Genomic DNA, 22,031 nt, shown 5'->3' on the forward strand with positions numbered 1-22,031 from the left:
TATCTTGTATCTTCTTCAATAAATGTGTCTATTTTTTGTATTACATGGCTGGATAACTTCCAGAAAGACCTCATATTCCCTATGCTGTACATTATATCCCTGTGACTTATTTTATAACTGGAAGTTTATACTTTTTAATCCCCTTTTAAAATATTGATGTTCTTAAGATTCAAACTCCCTAAATTTCTTTTCTTCTCAGTCTATATACTCTCTTGCATAGTGTCTTCTGTGACCATAGCTTCAACTATCACCTATATATCAATGATACTCCAATACAGAGGAGTGACTTTTCTGAGGGGGTTAGGATCTAAAGTCAGTGTGAAAGGCAAGAATAGAGTTAAAAGTACCTTTGAAAAATCTCTGAATACTGTACACATGATTTTGAATATATATACTTTCAATCAAGAAATCCTACACAGCCAGCTTTCCTCTGCTATTGGAACAGAAGGCTGTTTCTTGAGTAGAATGCCAGATGAAGTTGTTGGCTTGCATTTAAGGGCCAAGTTATAAGAAAAATATGTTTTTGTTTTTTTGCCAAGCACACATAGTAGAGTGAATATAAGTTAAGTAAGTATAGGAGATAACTTCACTGTATATATTTTCAGGCTGACCTCTTCCGTGAGTTCTGGACTTCTACACTAAACTGCTGAATGGATGTTGCCTTTTGGATATGCCAATCCAGATTGTTTTAGTTAGATTTCCGAAAACTGAAGAAATGCAATAACTTACAGTCTACTTAGCAAAAGCATTTATTGAAAGCACAGAGTGATGTTACGAAGACACAGCTCACGTGTGGATTGTTTTCATATCATCTGGATGGATGTTCTTATTCCAGGGAGATGTCCTCTAGCACCACACAGCTGCCCACACACCTGTATGCCCAGCTGGAGCCACAGGCAGCTTTAGATTGGTGGAAACTCTAGACCAAGCGTCACACAAGCCATTAACCTTTGGCTGAACAGCTTCACTGGGATTAGTGTATAAGAAAGTATTTCAATTCTTTACTGGACCTTTCAAAGTGCTGTACTTCACCCATGGCTGTTTCGTCACCCTACAGAGCATCCTCATGAGGCCACCATGACAAATCAAAGAAGCAAAATCCCATTATTTTCCCACTGACCATATTGAGCATCTGACTGACCCAAGTAGGGTGTGCTGTGTGTATTAAGTGCTAATATCAGAGTCAAGTATATATGGAAATAAGATTTACCTCCTCTGTATCACACACACCAAGCAGCATAAATACTGAAAAGCATCAGCTCTGACAGGTGTGGCTCAGTTGGTTGAGCATCCTCCAGCAAATGTTGCCGGTTCAATCCTCAGTCAGGGCACATGCCTGGGTTGTGGGCCAATCCCTAGTTGGGGCATGCACAAGAGGCAACTGATCAATGCTTCACACATTGATGGCTGCCTCCCTCTCTTTCTCCTTCCACTCCCCTCTAAAAATAAAATCTTCAAAACTATTTAAAAGCATCATAATACAAAGTAGTCAAACATTACATAAAAAAGTAGCAACACTACTCAACAGTGTCCTGTTTCACTTCACATTTAGCATTTTAACATTACAATTACAATGGAACTGGACATTTTTCGTGGTGTCCTTTTTCTTTCCCCATCACTACTTATGTTACATAATGTACCTTTTAATGTACTATGAGTATATATAGAATAATGATGTCTCTTTACATCCTTTTACAATCTATGCCTACAAACTTACACTATCAGCCCTTTAATTTTGTAACTGAAAGCAGGTCAGGCTACCTGTCGCTACAAAAGCCAGTACTCGAGAGGCAGGTGCTGATGATAAACCAGGAAAGTGGTTTATTTGCAGGTGCTGGCCATCTGGAAGATGGGGGACTCATGTCTCAAAGCCCATTTCCACCTCTCAGTGGAGGCAGAGGTTTTTATAAGGAGGAAGCAGTGAACAGAACAAATAGAACAAAAAGATTAAGGGAGGGGGATGCAAAGTTCTCTACATGCAGACAAGCACAGTCCATTCTGATAAAGCAAATGTTGGTCTGGTGTGTATCATCCTTGTGTAGTCATCCTGGCTTCACGTCATCCTGACTACATGTCATCCTGGCTCCATGGTTGAAGGTCAGCAAATCTCCTGCAACTGAGATGCTTGAAGGTCAAAGTTTGTATCTTTTGAAACTATTCCCTAGTATACTTATACAAACAGGCTGTTCATCGATAAGCTGCACATTAATCAGAGTCAGCACTTACAGAAACACTGTGAAAAATGGTAGAGTGGGTTACAATTTCCACCATGACAATTTTCCACTGTTACAATATAAAGAAAGCTGAACCATATAGGGGCATTCTCCATGGCCATCTCCGGGTTGCAGAAGGTAGGAAATCACACATTTGGAATGTCCTATAATCATCCTTTGATGACCATCACATTTTGGCTTTTCTTTGAAGTTGACCTCTTTACCTCCATTGTTATTCCATTTATAGAACAACAGGATATAATCTGTATGAGGATAACATTCCTTTCTTGTGTCAACTACATATTCAGTAATGTTAAGATCATAAATAATTTGCTCTCATTTAAAGTCCAGATAGCAATGTTAATTTTAATTTTTATTTATTTTATTTTCTCAATGTTTATTGGTTTTTAAGTTTTATTTTTTCTTAAATTTGTTAATTTTAGAGAGAGACATAGGAAGGGGGAAAGGAGTGGGGAAAGAAAAAGAGAGAGAGAAACATCAATTTGTTGTTCTACTTATTTACACATTCATTGGTTGCTTCTTGTATGTGTCCTGACAGGAGACTGAACCCACAGCCTTGGTGTATCAGGATGATGCCCTAACTAACTGAGCCACCCAGTCAGGGCCTCAATGTTAATTTTTTAAATTGAAGATAGCATTCTTTATTTTTATTATAAAAAGTAACACATTGATACTACATTTTTCCTTAAATCTGAAATATAAAAAAATAAATATGAAAAACAAAAGTCATTCATAATCCCTTTACCTAGGGATAACCATTATTAATTTTTGGTTATAACCTTTACCATTTTTCTATAGGAACATAAATAAGGTCATACTTTAACATGTTGTTTGTACTTGGCCATTTTTCCAGGTTAGGAAAACACAGATTACATGATCATATTCATGTTTGTATTATGCCATTGCCTCTGTGTATCAATCCAATAAATTTGAAAATATATGCCTTTTTGTTCTCCACAGCTCTGCAAAACTGGGATTATTACTAAGTCCATTTTATAGAAGTATAGATGCTAAGATACAGATTAAGTGACTATATAAAATTTACATATCAAGTAAGTGTCAGAAATAAAGCTTGCTCTATGACTCCTTGGCTCCAAATTGGTGCCCTTCCCTCTGTGTGACTCCTGTCTCTCTAATGCGATAATGCAGATGAAGGGGCTGTGCCAGTGTACGTTGTTATTTATTTTAAGAGAGAAGCTAAAGAGAGTCACTGCCATAGGAGCAACGTCTGATTTGGCCTGAATTGAGGGCAGTTTTCTGAATTAAATCTGTACAAAGGCTCTCCAAGCTGCAAACTGAATTTATCTTAATGTAAACATCATTATAACACACCAATATCAATACACAGTGAATCCTACAATGAACATTAATTCCCGATTTGTAAAGATAGCCATGCCACATTAAAGAACAAAATTTTCTCTACATTAGAATCATCAAACAAGACAAGCTCTAAGCTAAGAAATGTGATATATAATCATAGAACACAATTTTTATTTCCATATTGATCATAAAACGTCTAATTTATATCCATAGCTGCTGCAACATGTTAGGAAATTCATCTTTACTAGCAGTATATATTTAAAAAATTGAATTTAAAACTATTTTACATGCAGTAAAATCTATCGTTTTTATGCGTTTTGGGAAACAAAACAGTGGTGTAATCACTAACATAATGAAGATATAGAACAGTTCTACTGCCCCGCCCCCACTCCAAATCCCCTCATGCTTCTTTTTGGTAGCCCTTTCCCCTAGTCACCCCTGATGAGTCCTTTTTATTTTCAGTAACTATAGACTCACAGGAAATTGCAAACGTAGTACATTAGAGTCCCACATACCTGTCACCTGATGTACGTTTCTCTAATGGTGACTTTTAACATAACTTTCATATGAGATCAAAACCATGCCCTGTACATTTAAAGGCAGGTTTTCCTTTCACTTCCTTGCCTGTGTTTACTCTTTACTTTTCACACTAGTTTGATTCTGCTGTTAAAAGGAGCAGATGCTAGTTTCCCCTCAAATGTCTGCTGCTGCATTTTCCTTATTTCAGTTCGATCGCCTTTAATTCTCCTACATCTTTCGCTAGCTTTTTCTTTATCCCACCGTTTTCCCCTAATTTAATTCTGCTGCTACACTTTTTTCTTTCTGATATATGTGGTGTGGATTATCAATTCGATTTCTACGGTGCTATCAATTCGGTGTTTCTACGTCGGTGCTTCAGTTAGGTCCTTTCGTTTTAATGGCGGGGGACAGGAGGTGGGGAGTGGTTAGTCCTGCTTGGGCCTTCCTTAGGTGTTTACAGCAGTTTTGCAGTGTTTGTTAGCTGGTATGGTTCTCCAAGCTCTTTGAGAGTTGCTAGTGGCACTGCATAGTTCAGCCCTGTCCTAGCTCTCTCTCCACTGATCACCCTTTTATTTTTCAGCTATTTTGCTAACGTTGTTAGAAAGTGTGCAGACGCCCCCGAGCTTGCTCCCCGAACCTCCGTCAGTGGGCCGCCTTTGTGCTTCCCAGAGCGTACAGACTTCAGTTCCGGGGTCTGCGGGAGACGTGAGGGGCGTGGACTGGGCGATAGGGAGGTCACGCCCCCAGGCCCTCTCCAAGAGCGCGGGGACTAGAGAGTGTCAGCCTCCTGCTCGAGACAAGCCTCCTGGTGCGCGGGAGGCGCTGCGCGCATGCTCCAGCTTGGTTGCTAGCGGCGGTGGCTGCAGCGGCTGGGGGAGGGGCTGAAGGAGGGGCTGGGTAGCTACTCTGCTGAACCTCTCTCAACTGCGACTCTACTTCTACGCCACCATCCCTCCGGTTCTCTGGGGCCGGTCCCACTCCTCCCTGAGGCCGCTGGCGGGGCGGTAGCTTGTGCGATTAAGGGTTCCTCGCCCCGGCTCCCCTCCCCCAGCCCTGTCGCCCCGCCCTCCCGGGGCTGGGCGGCTGGGCCGGGCCGAGCGGAGCGGGGTGAGTATTCCCAGAGCCTTTGCGGGCCGCCTCTTCCCGGCCCAGCTCCCCGCACGGCCCTCTACACTCCGGAGACCCGGAGAAGGGGCGGAGGTGGGTGGGCGGGGACGAGCCCAGCCCTGAACAAAAGGCCGGGAAAAGGGGCTTCCGCACGAGAAATGCAGGCATGGTCCCCGCTGTTGCGGTGGAGCCGCATTTCGGGGTGATCTGTGGTCCGGGGTGGGGAGTGGAGGGGGCCCCCTTTCCTGGGGGTCGGGCTGGGCCATGCGCGCTCTGGGGACGCTGCCGGGGCCTCCCCGTCGACTTCGGTGGTTAGTGCCCTGTGGTTAAAGCTTGCTAGGGGATAGTAAGTCTTTATCCATGTAACCTTGAAACAAAGGGCATTAAATTACTGGGAAGTACAGTGGCCAAGCCCCACTTAACTTGAAGGCGTTTCAGGTGGATTGTTAGAAGGAATAACCTAACATTTATAAACTATTTCTCCTCCCAAGTAACCTATGTACTCATAGCATCTGAAATCACGAGGGGGTGGGGGGTACCAGAATAGTTAACTGATTTATAGAAATACTTTGGTAAAAATAAAGACTTCGGAAAGGCAAAAGGATAGCTACATATCTTTTTAAAGTCAAAATGGAGTCTGGTCTCTCTAACACGCCCACCTGAGGACGAGTTCTTTATCTAGGGGACTGTACTTTGCTTGACATAATACTGATTACAGCCCCAGCTGTGCAGTTACTTTTTTGTTTTTCTTGTTGCTTGAGATGCAAATTATTTCTGAGTGGGAGAACAAAATATAGAAGGTTGTGGTTTTTTATTGCCCTATTTCCAAGATTTTAATAATTTTTACCATTCAGCTTGTTCCTTCATTGTAAGTTCAATAAATCTTTGCTACAAGTTCACTTTGTTTTTCTGAATCATGTTTCTAAGTTTTAAAACATTACAATCTGACAACGGCTTCCACTTCTTAGTGGCAAGGGCTTACATTTGTACTTCTCAGGATTGGAAAACACAGCCCTGTTTCATACTCAGCCACGTCGTGGGACCTTTCCTTCTTGCTTCTTAAAGGTCAAATGTGGACGAAACATTTACAAAATGAAAACTTGACACCTCCCCCACAATGTTGAATATTGAGAAATTCGAATGAAAGTCTTGCAGTTACAAGGTTTAAGAGTTACTACTGATATTTTAATGGAGGAAACTAGTGGAAGTGGTTTGCTCCAGTTCTCAACTGGATTCATGTGGAGGTGGAAATTACAAGATTATTTCCCCACTCACTTTTCACTCCTCCCCACTTCCCTTTCCCCTTTATTTAGGATAAGGTTAACTGAGATTTTACTATATGATGAAGCCATCGAGTTGGGCAAAAATGTTTTGTGACAAATTATAAAGTGGTAGCAGTTCCTAATGCTTACATATTAATGAGACAAGATACCCAACCCCTTAGGAAAAGCAAGAGGGTAAAGTTTATGTAAGTAGATTATTTAAGTCTGGGCTTGGTTTTTTTAGTATCATTGGACTCTAGAAATGTTTTGGGAATCTAGAAGCATGGTTTGAATCATACACTTAGGGAATCATAACAACAAAGCACCATAGAGATTATTTGGTGATTCTCTCTTGAAAACAGATGTCTTAAAGTGTCAAGCAGGCCGAGTATAAAATGATTGGAAAGTAGGGGAATAGAGAATAAACCCTACCTAAAAGCATCCAGATTAGGGAAAGGTTGCTAGAAACTGCAGAATCAGAGTCTCCACGGATGTACATGGCACCCCAAGCCTTGAAGGGCTTGACCTCCTAGGTTTATGGGACGCAGGAAGAGACTTCACTAAAGTGAATTTATCACTGTCATGTAATAGCTTTCAGAGAAAAACTTTTTAGTCACCTCTTTTGAGCTCGAGAACCTACAATGGTTTCCTGTTGGTCACTGCTTAAATGAAATCTCTTTATAGAGTTTTAAGAGTATTTATAAACTGCCCCCCCTTTTTCTTGTATTTTTTAATCTGTATGCCCCAGTTGGACTCTTTCCCTATCTACCGTGCCTCATTTCAAACTCATTCTACCACCTCTACCCACTAATAATCCTTGTCACCCCATTATTTATTGTGTTTCTTCCTTTCAGTATCTTCTTATAATTCTTATAATTAATTCAAGAATTATCTGAAGTATAACTTCAGACTTACGTAGGTCAAGTTGCCACATTTAACAGCTGTGTTACCTTGGACAGATTACATAACCTATCTGTCCCAATTTCCTCATCTGTAAAATGGAGAAAATCATAGTAAGTACTTTAGGGTTGCAGTGAAGTTTCAACGAGTTGATAGAGTTTTTGACATATTGTAAGAGTGCAATGCATGCTACTAGAATTATTATTTTAATCTGCATTAATTCTTTAAGCAGTGGTTAAACAATTTATCACTAGTTTTTGCTGTCTTCTAATGTTCTTTTCAGTTTGAATCTTTTCTTACAAATTTGGTTACAAATTGTCAAGGTAAAGACCGTACATTATATTCTTTTTGAAAAGTCGCTTAAAGTTCTTCCAGGATGGTTCTGAGGACTCAATACATTTTTTCCTATCTTACTATCTAATATTCTTTTCTTTCTGTTTTCCATTTTATTTTATGGCTTATATTTTAAAATTTATCCTTCTTTGGTTCTAAAAGTATTTGAGTTAGCTTATAATCTATATATAACATAATAACATATGAAATAAAGATAAATCAGGGTCATGAAAATAGGAAGCTTAAATAGAAAGACTGGAGTGTGTTATACTGAAATACATACCATCGAAAGTTGTATAATTGTTAAAGATGGACCACAACTAAGTTCTCAGCTTCATGATGGTCAGAGAAAAGAACACAGCATTTCGCTTGTTCAGGAAAAATCACAGCTTCTTTGGAAGTAAATATTTTGTGAGTGAAATGTAGATTGTGATAGATTTCAAAACTAGGCTAAGAAACCCCAGGGTTAAATTCTCTGGACTTTGCTAAGCCCTAGCCTACTTCCCTGTGTTTTTTCAAAGGGGTCTTAATTGACATTTTTATGGGACTGTCTCATACCTTGTAGGATGCTTATTGTACCTCATTCCCAAACCTTAACCAGCAATAACAAACATGTAGCCCCTGCTTTTTGCGACGGCCAAGTATGATCCCACTCATTTCCAAACAGCTCCTTTAAAACTGGTCCCTCCTTATGCTGGGAACCATTGAACCTCATCTGCCCATATTTTACCAGCCTATGCTCCATCTACCGCCACTTTTTAAATTTTTTGAAATTTAGCGCACTCCTTTTAGGCCTTGTCTTGCAGGAGCTGTTTCATCTTTTGGGCATGCCTTTCTTTGTCTCCACTTTTTAGGCCCTGCTCAGACTCAAGATTCACTTCTTCAGGAATGGAACTCAGGCCTTTCAGACTCCCTTTTTGGGGGTCTTTTCTGATTTCACCAGGAAAAGTTTGATATTCCTTTCTGTAAGGACACACACAGAAAGCACTAGGATATTGTAGATGCTGAGTGAATGAATGAAAAGCTTGTGAAGATGAAAAGGCACATTAATCTAGTCTTCAGGGAAGACTTTGCGAAAAGAAAAAACTAAAGGGGTTGTCAATTCCGTTACAAAAATATCCGACCACTTATTTTCTTTTCAAAAAGTGTAACAGTACTTGGTGGTATATTTGAAAAACAGCTCTATTATCTACATTTAGACTAACAGCAAGTCTGTAGCTTATAAAACAGTGTTAATCGTTTTCTTTACCTTTTTGCTTGTTGAATGTGGCATTAGTTCTTGGTTCTGACTAGAGTCAAGTCCCTCTATTCAAAGGCAGCAAGAGAGTTTGAGCTAGTGGATCGGCTCAAACTAGTGGTGGAACAACTTCTCATGTACTTTCAGAGAAATCTTGTTTTGTAGTAAGAGATGATAACCTTCTGATACAAGTAATGACACTGGTCTCAGAAAGCTTGGATGTCATAAATCTATTGTTTAAATGGGAAGAGATACAACTTGTCTATGGGCTTGAAAGTTGATTAGGATAAAGATACTATAAAGAGGTAGGGGTATGTATTGATAGAATAAATTCATTTAAATTTTTCAGTTTTTCTTGGATTTATTATGACTTTTATTTAATGTTTATGGTGTGCCTAGCTTTGTTATAAGCATTAAGATACAGAAGGCTAAGTCAGAAACTCTCAGATGTTTGTTTAGACGTTTTAGTGCTCCTTGCTGTTGAGCAGATGGATGAGGCTACCCTTGGTTTTGCTTCTTTGTAGATTAACTGATTTTTCTGCATGCATTTTTGTTTTTACTTTTCAATTTTATTTTGAGATATTCCACTGGTCTGCCTCTGGACTTAGGTTTCTTTCCAGCCGTTTTCTCAGAAGCATAGTGAATTCTTTCAATTAATGGGAATAAATCTTGTTGTTTGTTTTTTTATTCTTTTTGTTGGGAGTAAATCTTTTTAATCCCTTTTTTTTCTAGCTCAGGAGTAATTTTTCAATTTCATGTTTGCTTATACGATTTCAGTTCAGCAAAGCCAGTTGTTTGTAGGTTACATCTGTGTTCTTTGTACTTCCTGTCAATCAATATGCGTTGTTTTCATCTTGGTCCTTTTCCTTCTGTGTGTTTTGAGATCTCACGTATGTATGCTAAAATACTAATTAGATTTTTTCCAGCTTTTAGATTTTCATCTGTTGCCTCTAATGTAAAATATATCTGTACTGTGAAGACATGCTTGGATTCCTTCCAATTTTTCTTTATCCAGTTTTCTTTTTAATCTCAGCTGTTGTCCCCTCCACCACCTGACCCTCTCCTCCACCATCTCTTGCTTTTGGAAGGTGGGTTTTTCTTTTTCCTTTTCAATTGGGTGCATAAGGCAGATATTCAGAGTTTTTTCTCCTGATTCCCAGTGTAAGCCTACTTCAGCAGCAGGCTTTCCGTCTTCCTCTTAATCATGGTGCTCCTCTTTCTTACGGGGCAAGAAGCTTCTTATTGGCCCAGTACTGTTACTGATGTTTTTGGTTTTGTGTTGACAGCACAGGGACTTGTATAGGGATGGTGCTAACCTGGCCAGAGTGTGCCAGCTCCCTTCGTCCCTTCTGCTACACCTGGATGTTGGAACATTCTTGTGCTCCATGTCGGGTTGGGAGAACAGGGTGACGGGTATAACCAAAATGTAAAGGATAGATCTTTTCTGTACTCAGAAACGTTCCTTCCTTTCTTATTGTTTAATCTTTTGCTCCTGTGTTTATAATGAGGGAAGTGATTTCAAATAATTTATGTTTTCTTGACATGTGTTTTTTTTAGGGAAAGGATAGTGATGCAATTATTCTGAGGCTCATCCTATTCCCACAGCTTCCCGTTGCTGACTTTATATCGCAGTGTGCAATGCTCCACTTGGCTTCACCTTCCACTTCTGGCCATGAACATTATATTTTGGGGTGACAACTGCCTTGAAAGAGAATTAATGTGCATTGGAAGCCAGTAGGGGAGGGGGCAGCTCAGGTTCTTTTTTCTGAAGGAAATATAGAACGTGGACAGTGAGATGTTCTCTTATCTTCTTTCTAACCAGAGCGCAGACTGCAGAGGTCATAGCAAGTGCAGCTACCACTGAAGATCCCTCAATTCCAGTCCAGGTACAGTTTTGTATCTCATTTAAACTTTGATTTGGGAATGTTTCAGTGGGAACCCAGGGGGAAACACTGAGCCTACTGTTCAGCTGCTGTCATGACTGAACACACATCCTCCCTTTTGCTGCTTCCCTGTTTATTGGGCTACCTGGGCCGTGCCCGCTGTGCCCCACTCGGCTGCCAAATGCTTTGACGTCTAGGCCCTTCACTATCCCCATCAAAATGATCCTTTTCTTTGTGTGTGTGTGTGTCAATTTTCTAGCATTATTCCTCCTCAAAAGTGTTTCTGGTGCTAATTATAAATGCTTACTTGAGGCCTTCAAAATCAGGTAATCCTTCTGGTCTGGGGTTAGGATTGCACAATTAAATTTGTACTCTGGGTGCTTCTTTGCATTCTAAAATTTGAGGACCATGAACAAGAACCCTGCTAGGTAAGTGATTAACTAATTAAATGAACTTAAGCCAAATTCTCATAAAGGTAATGGATTGAGTTTACCTTTCTGGCAAGTAATTGCATGCTTTGTTGGGAAAGAGTCTAAGTTTAAAGTTACAATAATGTAAAGCTGTTGCAGGAGGGACAAGTACAGAGGAAGCTGCTCACTTTTATTAGCTAAAAATGATCTTTAATGTATAAAGGTATCCGTAGTGTGTTCTGTGATAATCACATTTTTATAAATGATCGTAAGTTCTGCAGAAATTTAGTTATATTTCTTAAGGTGTTTTAGTCTCCTTATAACTCTGATACACATTGATTTATAGATTCATCAAAAGAAATGTCTCTGGCCAGAAAAAAAAAAGTCTGAGTTCTCCACACATTAGATTGAAAACCACATAAAAAATGTGGAGCATAGTAGTGAAAAAATGTTTTTAATTAAAAAGGGTCATTTGAACAATGATTATACATGGTGTTAGAATTCACTGGGGCTGCTTTTCTGAAAGGACACATTTAATAGCATCAGAATAGGCTGCTTCACACTGTCTAGTCCTAGGACTAACCTGCAGTTTAGAAAGACTGCTTTCAGTGGGTGGGCAAAAAGGTATGCTGCCTTTCCAATCTGCAGGCTCTGCCGAAGCAGTCAAAGACAGGCTTTGGTTGAGTTAAAAAGAATCAAACAGCTGTTTGGCGAGAGTGAGACTCCAACAAAATAGATGTATTAACTGATTCTTTATGACACAAAACAGCTCTCTTTTCTAACTTTTACTTGTAAGGACCAAGAGGCTCATTGTTTAGGATGAGATGAGAATGAGGATTCACCTTTTCGCTAAGAGTTCGCCTGTGTTCTGTGGTCACCCCTAGTCTAAGAAGGCTCAAGTCTGGGAACAGGCAGTTCGCATCTCAGGTTTTTTATTCGCAAATTAAGGATTATTTTTGCCATTGTTGCTTAATAAGCTGCAGTTGTGTTTGTCATTGTCTCGATCATAATTTAAGCCATTTCATAATAGGAAGTTTTAAGATTCTAATTCCTGCCTCTATTAGTCTATGAACTTAGAGGACCAGAGAGTATTGTGGCTTGAAAAGTACATATAAAAATGTTGATTATATTATATTTTTACTTTATTAGTCTATGAACTTAGAGGACCAGAGAGTATTGCGGCTTGAAAAGTACATATAAAAATGTTGATTGTATTGTATTTTTACTTTTAACAAGGTGAAATATTCTTACTTGAGCAAAGAAACAATGATTGTTCAGTACAATTTCATTAAGGCAAATTACAATGATTTGAATTGAAATGGCTATCATTTCAATACAGTACAGTTCCTAATTTTGTAATCAAGGCCTAAGTGTTTGTATTACTGTATATAACATCCTTCAGCAAAGTCCAGCCCGTAATTTTAAAAGTATTCAACCAAATATTAATTAGTGCTTTGATGTTCACTCATCTTGCTAGTGGCACAGTGTGTTAATTAGATAAACTATGGCTACTGAGTGAAATATTATGTTCCAACTAACATTCTGAATAGTTCAGTGAACCTCAAGTAACTGGAGGGCTTAGGGCATGGAGTGTTTTTACTTAGTTCAATTTTGTTGTTAAGTGAGGGTTTGTTTGAAATTTACGAACTGTTCCAAGAAATATTGGCATTCTTTGTGAATTAAATTCAGGTTTTTTTATTGAATAACTTTCAGTATATGTCAGGGTCATCACATGGTCGGCAGAACTGTGTCTCTGGCTGTCCCAGTTCATTTTTCGGATTCCAGTTTGGTGTCCTCTCACTGCGTAATTGAATGTGTTCTGTTGTCTGCTGTGTAATGTTGGTTTACAATCCGTATTTCCATATTTCTTTCTTTTTTTTCTGAGTTCCAGATCTATGCCAAAATGCCTGCTAGCTATCATCACTTGGGTATTCCACAGGCATTTATTTATTTATCTTTTTATCTATCTATCTTTGGGGTGAAATCTTTTCTTTCAAAAATTTTTTTCAGTTACAGTTGACATTCAGTATTATTTTACATTAGTTTCAGGTGCACAGGATACAATGTACCTGAACAGGTGCGCAGTTATACAATTATGTAATTTACAAAGTGATTCCCCTGATAATTCAAGTACTGACCTGGCATCTACACAGTTATTACAATATCATTGACTGTATTCTTTATGCTAAACTTTACATACCATGGCTATTTTGTAACCACCAATTTGTACTTCTTAATTCTTTCACCTTTTCTACCCATCTCACCAATTCCCTTCTCCTCCAGCAATCATCAATTTGCTGTATCTATGAGTTTGTTTCTATTTTGTCTGTTTGTTTATTTGTTCTTTAGATTCCCCATATAAGTGAAATCATATGGTATTTGTCTTTGTCCGTCTGACTTATGTCACTCAGCATAATACCCTCTAGGTCCATCCATGTTGTTGCAGATGGTAAGATTTTATTTTATTTTTTATGGACAAGTAACATTCCACTGTATAAATGTACCACAGTTTTTTTATCCACTTATCTGTCCATAGGCACTTGGGTTGCTTCCATATCTTGGCTATTGTAAATATTGTTGCAATGAAAATAGTGGTGCATATATTCTTTCAAATTAGTGTTTGGGGTTTTTTTTTTGGATATATACTCAGAGTGGAATCACTGAGTCATAAGGCAGTTCCATCTTTCATATTTTTTGGAAGAACCTTCATACTGTTTTCCATAGTGGCTGTACCAATCTACATTCCCACCAATGATGCACCAGAGTTCCCTTTTCTCCACTTGTTTAACGCTATCTAACACTTGTTTGTTGATTTAGTGATGACAGCCATTCTAACAGGTATGAGGTGATATCTCATTGTGGTTTTAATTTGGATTTCTGCGATGATTAGCGACATTGACAAACTTTTCATATGTCTATTGGTCACTTGTATGTCCTCTTTGGAGAAGTGTCTATTCAGGTCCTTTGCCTATTTTTAGATTAGATATCTTCGTGTGTGTGTGTGTGTTGAATAGTATGAGTGCTGTATAAATATTGGATATTAACCCCTTATTAGCTGTATTATTTGTGAATATTTTCTCTCATAGTTTGTCTTTTCATTTTCCCGAGGATTTCCTTTGCTGTACATAAACTTTTTAGTTTGATATAGTCTCATTTCTTTAATGTTTTTCTCATGTTCCCTTCATCCAAGGAGATATATCAAAAAAATATTCCTCAGAGAAATGTCAGAGACTTTATTGCCTGTGTTTTCTTCTAGGGTTATTATGGTTTTGAGTTCTACTTTTGCCTTTAATCCATTTTGGTTTTATGTGTGTGTGTAGTGTGAGAAGGTGGTCTAGTTTCATTTTTTCCCCATGTATCCAATTTTCCCGACACCATTTATTGAATAGACTGCTTTTACCCTATTGTATGTTCAATTGATCATATAGATGTGGGTTTATTTATGGGCTCTCTATTCTGTTTTGATCTGTATGTCTATTTTTATTCCAGTACTTTGCTGTTTTGATGGCTATGGCTTTGCAGTATAGTTTGATATCAGCTAGGATAATACCTCCAAATGCGTTCTTCTTTCTCAAGATTGTTGTGGCTGTTTTGGTCCTTTATGGTTCTATATAAAGTTTGGGATTATTTGTTCTAGTTCTGTGAAAAATGGCATTAGTAGTTTGATAGAGATTTTGTTGAATCTATAGATTGGTTTGGGTAGTACTGGCATTTTAACAATGCTAATTCTTCTTATCCATGAGCACAGTATATACTTTCAGTTATTTGTGTCTTCAAATTCTTTCTCAGTGTCATACACTTTTGAGTATAGATCTTTTACAACCTTGTTTAGATTTCTAGGGTTTTTTTATCCAATTATAAATGGGATTGTTTTCTTAGTTTCAGTTTCTGATAATTCATTGTGGGTGTATAAAATTTTAACCAATTTCTGAATATTTAATTTGTAACTTGCAACTGTACTGAATTCACTTACCAGTTTTAGTAGATTTTTGGTGGAATCTTTAGGGTTCTCTATATGTGGTATTATGTCATCTGCAAATAATGACTGTTTTACTTTCTTCTTTCCAATTTGGATGCCTTTTATTTCTTCTTCATGTCTGATTGCTGTGGCTAAGACTTCCAATACTGTGTTGAATGAGAGTGGTGAAAGTGGACATTTCTGCTTTGTTATTGATGTAAGGAAAACGCTTTTCACTTCTACTTAACAAGTATAATGTTAGTCAGAGGTTTGTCATACAGGGCCTTTGTTGTGTTGTATGTTCCCTCTAGTCCCACATCGCTATGAGTTGTTTTTTTTTTAAATAAAAAATGGGTGTCATATTCTTTTTCTCTATCAATTAAAATGATCATATGATTTTTTTATCCTTCATTTTGTTCAATTTGACCAGCCATTCATGTGGATAAGTCTCTGTTAATAGCTTGGGTGGACCTGTAATTTGGATAGAGTCTCAGGAGATCTCCATGGTAGGGTAACCCATGTTAGCCAGGTGTATGGAGTTTCAGATATGGCACCCACCTGCTGGATCTTTGACTCTGTGAGGCGGGGGGTGGTTCAAAAAGGATACAGTGGCCTCTGCCTACCCCTCTGTCTGGGAGAAAGCTGTTTCCCAGCTCTCGCCTTGATGCCAGACACTTTACTTCCTCTCCACATGCCACTTGTGCCTTTCAAGCTGCTACCCCAGTTTTAGAACTCAGAGGGAGTGAGTCTGAGTAAGTCCATGTGTGGATTCTTCAAGTGGAACTGCTTGGGACTCCAGCAGTTTTTCCCACCACTCATTCCCCGCTGGTTTTTGCTGCCAGAAGTTATGAAGACTTATCTTCCTGGTACTGGAACCCTCTGCTGGGAGACCTGGTGTGGGGCTCAAACTTCTAGCTCCTGAGATATCCCTCCCAAATTTTTATCTACCAGATATGTCCTTTCCTCCCACCAGTCAGGATGGATGTGGTTTCTTTGATTCTGCAGCTGTCAGACTTCCATTCATCTCTATCCCTGATGGCTCGAGTGATGGTTGTTCTGCAGTTTAGTTGCAATTTTGATGTGGTTGTGGAAGGAATCGCGCCTTGCTTACCTATACCTCCATCTTTCCAAAGATTTTTTAATTCTGATCTTTTCAGCTCTAAGTTCCTATTCCCTATTGTCTGTGGAAGAGTCCAGACTTTTGCATTACACACACACCATCCCTCCTTTGTGAGGGATCCGTCTTGTGCCTACTATAATCTGTGTATAGCTTCATTATTGTATAGATGTTAAATAGAAATCCCCCTTTGCAATGCTGTGAGAATTGAGATTTGAGCAGTTAATTGAAGAAGTTGATTAAAGGTAAAGGTAAAAAATGATACATACCAAAAAAAGAGTTATGGATAAGCAAGGAGTTTGATATAAAGGAAAATGGTGAAGAATATTTAAGATACTTTCTGCTTAAGGTTTATAAGTTACAGAAAAGTAGAATCTATAAACCTCTGTAAACACTCACTTATGTCAATAATGTTTGATTTTTCTTTATCCTAATGATTTTTTATTACATTTAAAAAGAATATTACTTTTATGTTAAAAAATGCATACTTGGAACATTTTGTTTCAACTCAAAACACAGAAATACATTTATTTGCCATTTTTTTCATATAAAATAACCAAGGCATTTTTTAAAAGTGTGGGTACTTAATGGGAATTTACTTGTTTATTCTTTGTTTAAAGATTTTATTTATTTATTTACCTTTATAGGGGAAGGGGAGAGGGAGAGAAACATCAACGTGTGGTTGCCTTTTGTGCGTCCCCTGCTGGGAATTGGCCTGCAGGGAACCGGCCTGCAACCCAGGCATGTGCCCTGACTGGGAATTGAACCCCAATCCCCTGGTTCGCAGGCCTGTGCTCAATCCACTGAGCTACACCAGCCAGGGCCTACTTGTTTATTCTTAATTAAACTGAACCTAGAATGTATCCTCTAGAGATTTTGTTTAAATGACAGAGCTTAAGCTGCATTATAGCGGTCCGAGTGCAGAGTTCTAGGTTTGTGTGATCCTTAGCACCACCGATTTTCCATTGCTTCATCCATATCTAGTTCAATAATAGTATGTTTTTCTAATGGAAACTTACTTTCATAAAGTATTTCCAAGGTCTTACATCTTAGAAATATTAGTTGTATGTGTTTTTAAATTACATCTTACTGGTTTGATTAGTGTAGTGTTTCATTAAAGTATACTTATATTATAATACAAGAATGTGGTTTGTGGACATACCCTCAACTGAGGCGGGTAGAGGTTGCTTCCTAATCAGAATGCTGTAGATATTAGTTATTTTATAGAGGGAATGGATATTGTGCTGATTAATATGGCAAAGTTGGTTGAATGGAGGTTGATTAAGAGAGTTTATACTGTAATTATTATTGTTATTATTTTTACTTATCTCTCTTATTACAATGTAAATTCTTATAAGGCAAGGGCTATATTTATTTTTCATTTTCATATATCTAACCTTTACCTATGCTAACCTTAACCTTTACCTAATGACTACCACTTAGTAGATACTGTATTTGTTGGATGAATGAACAAATTCTTATGTAGATCATACTACATTTGAATAACTGGAAAGGAGAGTGGACTGGGAATTAGCTGGTATAGACAGATCATTGGCCCAGGAGCCAAACTGAGGTTTACCTCCTTTCTCATTTATATTCTTGAGCAGCTTACATTGACTTTTTCATTTTAAAAGATTTTATTTATTTATTTTTAGAGAAAGAGAGAGGGAGAGAAACATCAGTGTTTGAGAAACATCAGTCAGTTGCCTTTTGTGTGCCCCCTCCTGGGGACCTGGCCTGCAGCCTGGGCATGTGCCCTGACCGGGAACTGAACCACAACCTTTCGGTTTGTAGAACAATGTCCGACACACTGAGCCACACCAGCCTTTTCATTTGACAAACGAGGATAACAACAACTTCTGTACTATGTGAGGATTAAATGGGAATGTGCAGTATCTAGTATAGTGCTTGACAAAGTAAGCAGTCGACAAGTACCACATTTTCCTGAAGATGCCTGTTACTAAGGAGAATGAGGGAATTCACTTGGTCAGTCTTTTCTCATTGAGAAACTTGAACTACGTACTTTGAGTTTTCCTCCAGCTCTAAAATTCTCTTTTAATAAGCAATGTTTTATGTTTTAGACAGATTTACGTAACAAATATATGGGGATTTCTTGATTTGTTACATTTTTAGACACAATTTATAAAGTAGGACCTTGAACAAATATTTTCAGACTTTAGAGCATCATTTGTGAGTTTATTCTCTACTAAAATGTAAAGAACAGCTCAGCTCTGCCTGTCACTGTCATACCACCTACATAAGAGCTGGAGAAGGGGCATAAAAGGAAGTTCTGAGACACATTAGTTTAGAAGAAGTGAGGTAAAAGTAAGCTCTTGAAACTAAATTCGTGGACTTGTATTTCCTGATTAAAAAGTGGAGATAGGATGAGAAAGATGGAAACAAAACACAATTTTTGGAATGGCTCTGAAGTTATTTTCCATTTACATTCCAATTTTGGTGTGTTGACATAAATAAGTGAATTAGCATTCCTTCCAGTATTCATTCTACAGCTGGTGCTAATACTTAGTTTTTATGTTGCAGTTATCATTTAGTATGGAGGAAGATGAGTTTTTTGGAGAAAAAACATTCCAGCATTATTGTACAGAATTTATCAAACACTCACAGCAGATAGGTGATGGCTGGGAATGGAGAACTTCAAAGGTAAGAATAGAAAATTTTATTTTTCTATTTTGGTGTTTTCTTTTTCTTTCTCTTTTTTTGTCATGTAAACCCTTAGTAATTGAAACTAACTATGAAAGCTAGCTTGATTTAGTAAAAGGCTTAAATTGGGGAATGTTTTAAAACAGATGTTCATTTTATTACTTCAACTATATGTACTCATTATAATTAGGCTAATGAAGTATTATCTAGAAAAGTCTTTAGGTGACCTGCTTTAATTTAATACATAAGGATGCTTAGCATGTTAATTATCTGAATATAAATAGATGCTTCTGTGGTGCCTCCAACCATTTGTTTACACTATTAATTTTCTTAGGAAACTGTCTTCATCCAGAGAGTGAAAAGATAATCCTGAAATCAAGCCACAGTCAAACAATCACAAATTCTGCAATACTGAGGACTGTGTTAATTGAGAATTTTTTAATAGTATAAACACGTTTCAAAACATTCTTTTGGTTTTATTTAGTAACAATAGTGAAAAGGTCTATGTACTCATTTATTTTTCACACATATATTTAGTAAGGTTTTTTGCCAAAAGCTTTTAAAGAATTCCTTGAAATGCCTTCCTCAGAGAGTAAATTTTCTCTACTTGACATCTTATCTGATTCTTGAAAAAGTGATGGATCTTGAGTCTCTGCTGACTGACTGTTTCCCATATGTACTCTGAGAAACATGAACAGTTTTGATCTGATTCCTGTTATTCAGAACTGGGCCAGGGAGATGTAGGTCTTGATCAGATCTGGAGTGTCACTGGTGAGAGAAGCCATAATTTCTTCTTAATTTCTTCTTGGGTCGTATGCCGTCCAGTCTTTGACAGGGTGATTCGGGGGATGGTTTGGAGGTTGGAAGATTCCAGCCCCAGTCGCTCCATGACTGGACAGCCCATAAGCCTGCCCCTAGGGCGTCTCCTGCTCCAGGGTAACGAGACCTTACTAACACCTTTTATTAATTTTTGTTTCTGAGAATTTTATAATATTATTTGCTATGGTGTTTGAGTTTTTGTTCATATTATTTCATCTATGATTATTATGTGCCAACATAGAAAAGAAGCGCTAAATTTTGTATATTAATTTGGTAACTACTCAATCACTAATTTATCCTTTTAGTTTTCATAAATTTTCATTGATTTCCCTGTAATTTTCTGGGTAGAGTGAGGTCATCTGGCAATGAAGAAGTTTTTTGTTGCCTTATTTGTAATATATTTTTCATTTTTATTTTATGAATGGTTTGATAAATGATAAATAATGGTGATACAAGTATTTTTGGCCTTTCTCTTTATCTTAATATTAATACTTCTGATATATAATAATTAAATAAAATAATTGGCTGTTGGTTGTTTATTTGTTTTATTTTTTAAAAAGATTTTATTTATTTATTTTTAGAGAGGGGAAGGGAAGGAGGAAGAGAGGAAGAGAAACATTAATGTGTGGTTGCCATTAATGTGTGCGTGCCCCAAACCAGGGACCTGGAACGCAGGCATGTGCCCTGACTGGGAATCAAACTGGCACCCCTTTGGTTCACAGGCCCTCTCTCAATCCACTGAGCTATACAGCCAGGCTGTTGTTTATTTATTGAATGAGTAAAGGTTTCTGCCCCCTTTTGACCTGCAATAATTTGTGTTGTTACTCCTAGGAAACTTTCCCTTTTCACCAGGTTTTGTTAAAAAAAAAAAGAATTTATCTTTTATCTTAAGCTTGAGGCAGAATGATATAGATTCCTGTTATCATTTCTGTGACCTAGTAGAATGGAGGGGGAGAAGGTTAGGGAGGGAACTAGGAGTAGACTGCACGCATGCACGAGTGTGTGTGTTGTGGGAGTGGTGGGGCACTGGGGAAGATCTCCAGGAAGGAATTATACCTGTTAGAAGTTTCTTCACTAAATTTGTTGAAACTAGTTCCAGGATTTGTTTATATTCTTGTTTTGGCCTGGGCTTCAGGTATGGGTATGGATATCTCTAACTTCTTGTTTGCTGCCACTGTCTGCTGAGTTAAGAAAGTTTCCTACCCTTTGGAGTGAGAATTGCACCTTTAATTAAGGATAGTTCTTTTTAGTCTGGGGGTGAGCCCAAAGATAGTATCAAAGCAAAACAAAACACTGTTGAGAAAAAAATTCTGCTGCCTGAGGGCAAGGCCTGCAAACTCACAGCTCTGCAGAGACCAGGCCTGGTCATGTAAGTGGGCAGAGCTGCCAGAGGCACAGCAGCCTCTGGGCTGTGCTGACCACAGTGGTGGGCCTGCTGCCAGGCTGGAAGTGTGGGCCGGAGGGTTACCAGATCTTTCAGGAAAAGTCTAAAGGATTTTGGGAGAGAAATATCTAAAATTTTAAATGTTGGCAAGTAACGGATGTTTTTTAAACATGGTGAGGAACAAAGACAACATGCCAGTGGTGCATAATAAAGGGGGGCACGTGTGGCCAGCTGATGACTTATGGAATGGGGGGAGCAAGCCTGGGGGAGGGACTGGGAAGAGGTCCCACCTCAGCTCGTCTAGGTGAGGAGAATGAGCGCATCAATGGCTGCGTGCAACTCTTTGGCTACCATTTCTACGTGGCTCGTGGTTTTGCTTCCAAGCTTCTTTTCCTAATGTTTTTATTCACATTCTTAAAAAAAAAATCACAAACTCAGTACCTTTTACAAATCATCAGAAAAGATGCCACTCTTCTGCAATGCTTGCAATGCAAGAATTAAGCCTTCTACCCTCTGTCTCAATAGTCTGGGGTGAAACTTGAAGAAAAGTTTTATTTTCAATCTCCTTATTTGTGTGTCTCAGTTCTTCAGAGGAAAGCCTCTGGGAGTGAGGGGTGGTCAGGGGAAATGGAAAGAAGAAGCCAGATCAAATCCATGGGTTGAGTTTCCAGTAGAGACACTTTTACTTTGAAAACCTTGGAAGTAATATTCAAGTGTGTGATGTACATGAATTTGTGCAACTATCTTTTTCAGTATTATTGAAATTATTGAATTAATGACCTAATTTTCTATCTGGTTGCTCTTGCTAGAGAATAAACTTAACAAAATACTAAATACACACACAATTGAGTGCACACAGAACTGATGAAATCTGAATAAACTGTGTA

The 22,031-nt window shown here is 38.2% G+C and overlaps 1 protein-coding gene across 4 annotated transcripts in view; it reads left to right on the forward strand.

The window, feature by feature from the left end:
- Positions 1–5,072: 5,072 nt before the first annotated feature.
- ATG10 (autophagy related 10) overlaps positions 5,073–22,031 on the forward strand; it is a 226,843-nt gene continuing 209,884 nt past the window's right edge. Inside the window, exons 1-3 of one of the 4 annotated variants that reach the window (XM_037032250.1) lie at positions 5,097–5,180; positions 10,735–10,798; positions 18,822–18,941. In XM_037032250.1, the coding sequence (XP_036888145.1) occupies positions 18,834–18,941 (108 nt within the window). In that variant the 5' untranslated portion in view covers positions 5,097–5,180; positions 10,735–10,798; positions 18,822–18,833. Of the gene's footprint in view, positions 5,181–10,734; positions 10,799–17,775; positions 17,854–18,821; positions 18,942–22,031 lie in introns of those variants that run through there. The other 3 variants (XM_037032249.1, XM_037032252.1, XM_037032253.1) reach the window with 3 other exon arrangements.

Source organism: Sturnira hondurensis, unplaced genomic scaffold (genome assembly GCF_014824575.4).
Source record: "Sturnira hondurensis isolate 20B ecotype Veracruz unplaced genomic scaffold, ASM1482457v3 Scaffold0021354, whole genome shotgun sequence".
Taxonomy (NCBI): Eukaryota; Metazoa; Chordata; class Mammalia; order Chiroptera; family Phyllostomidae; genus Sturnira; species Sturnira hondurensis.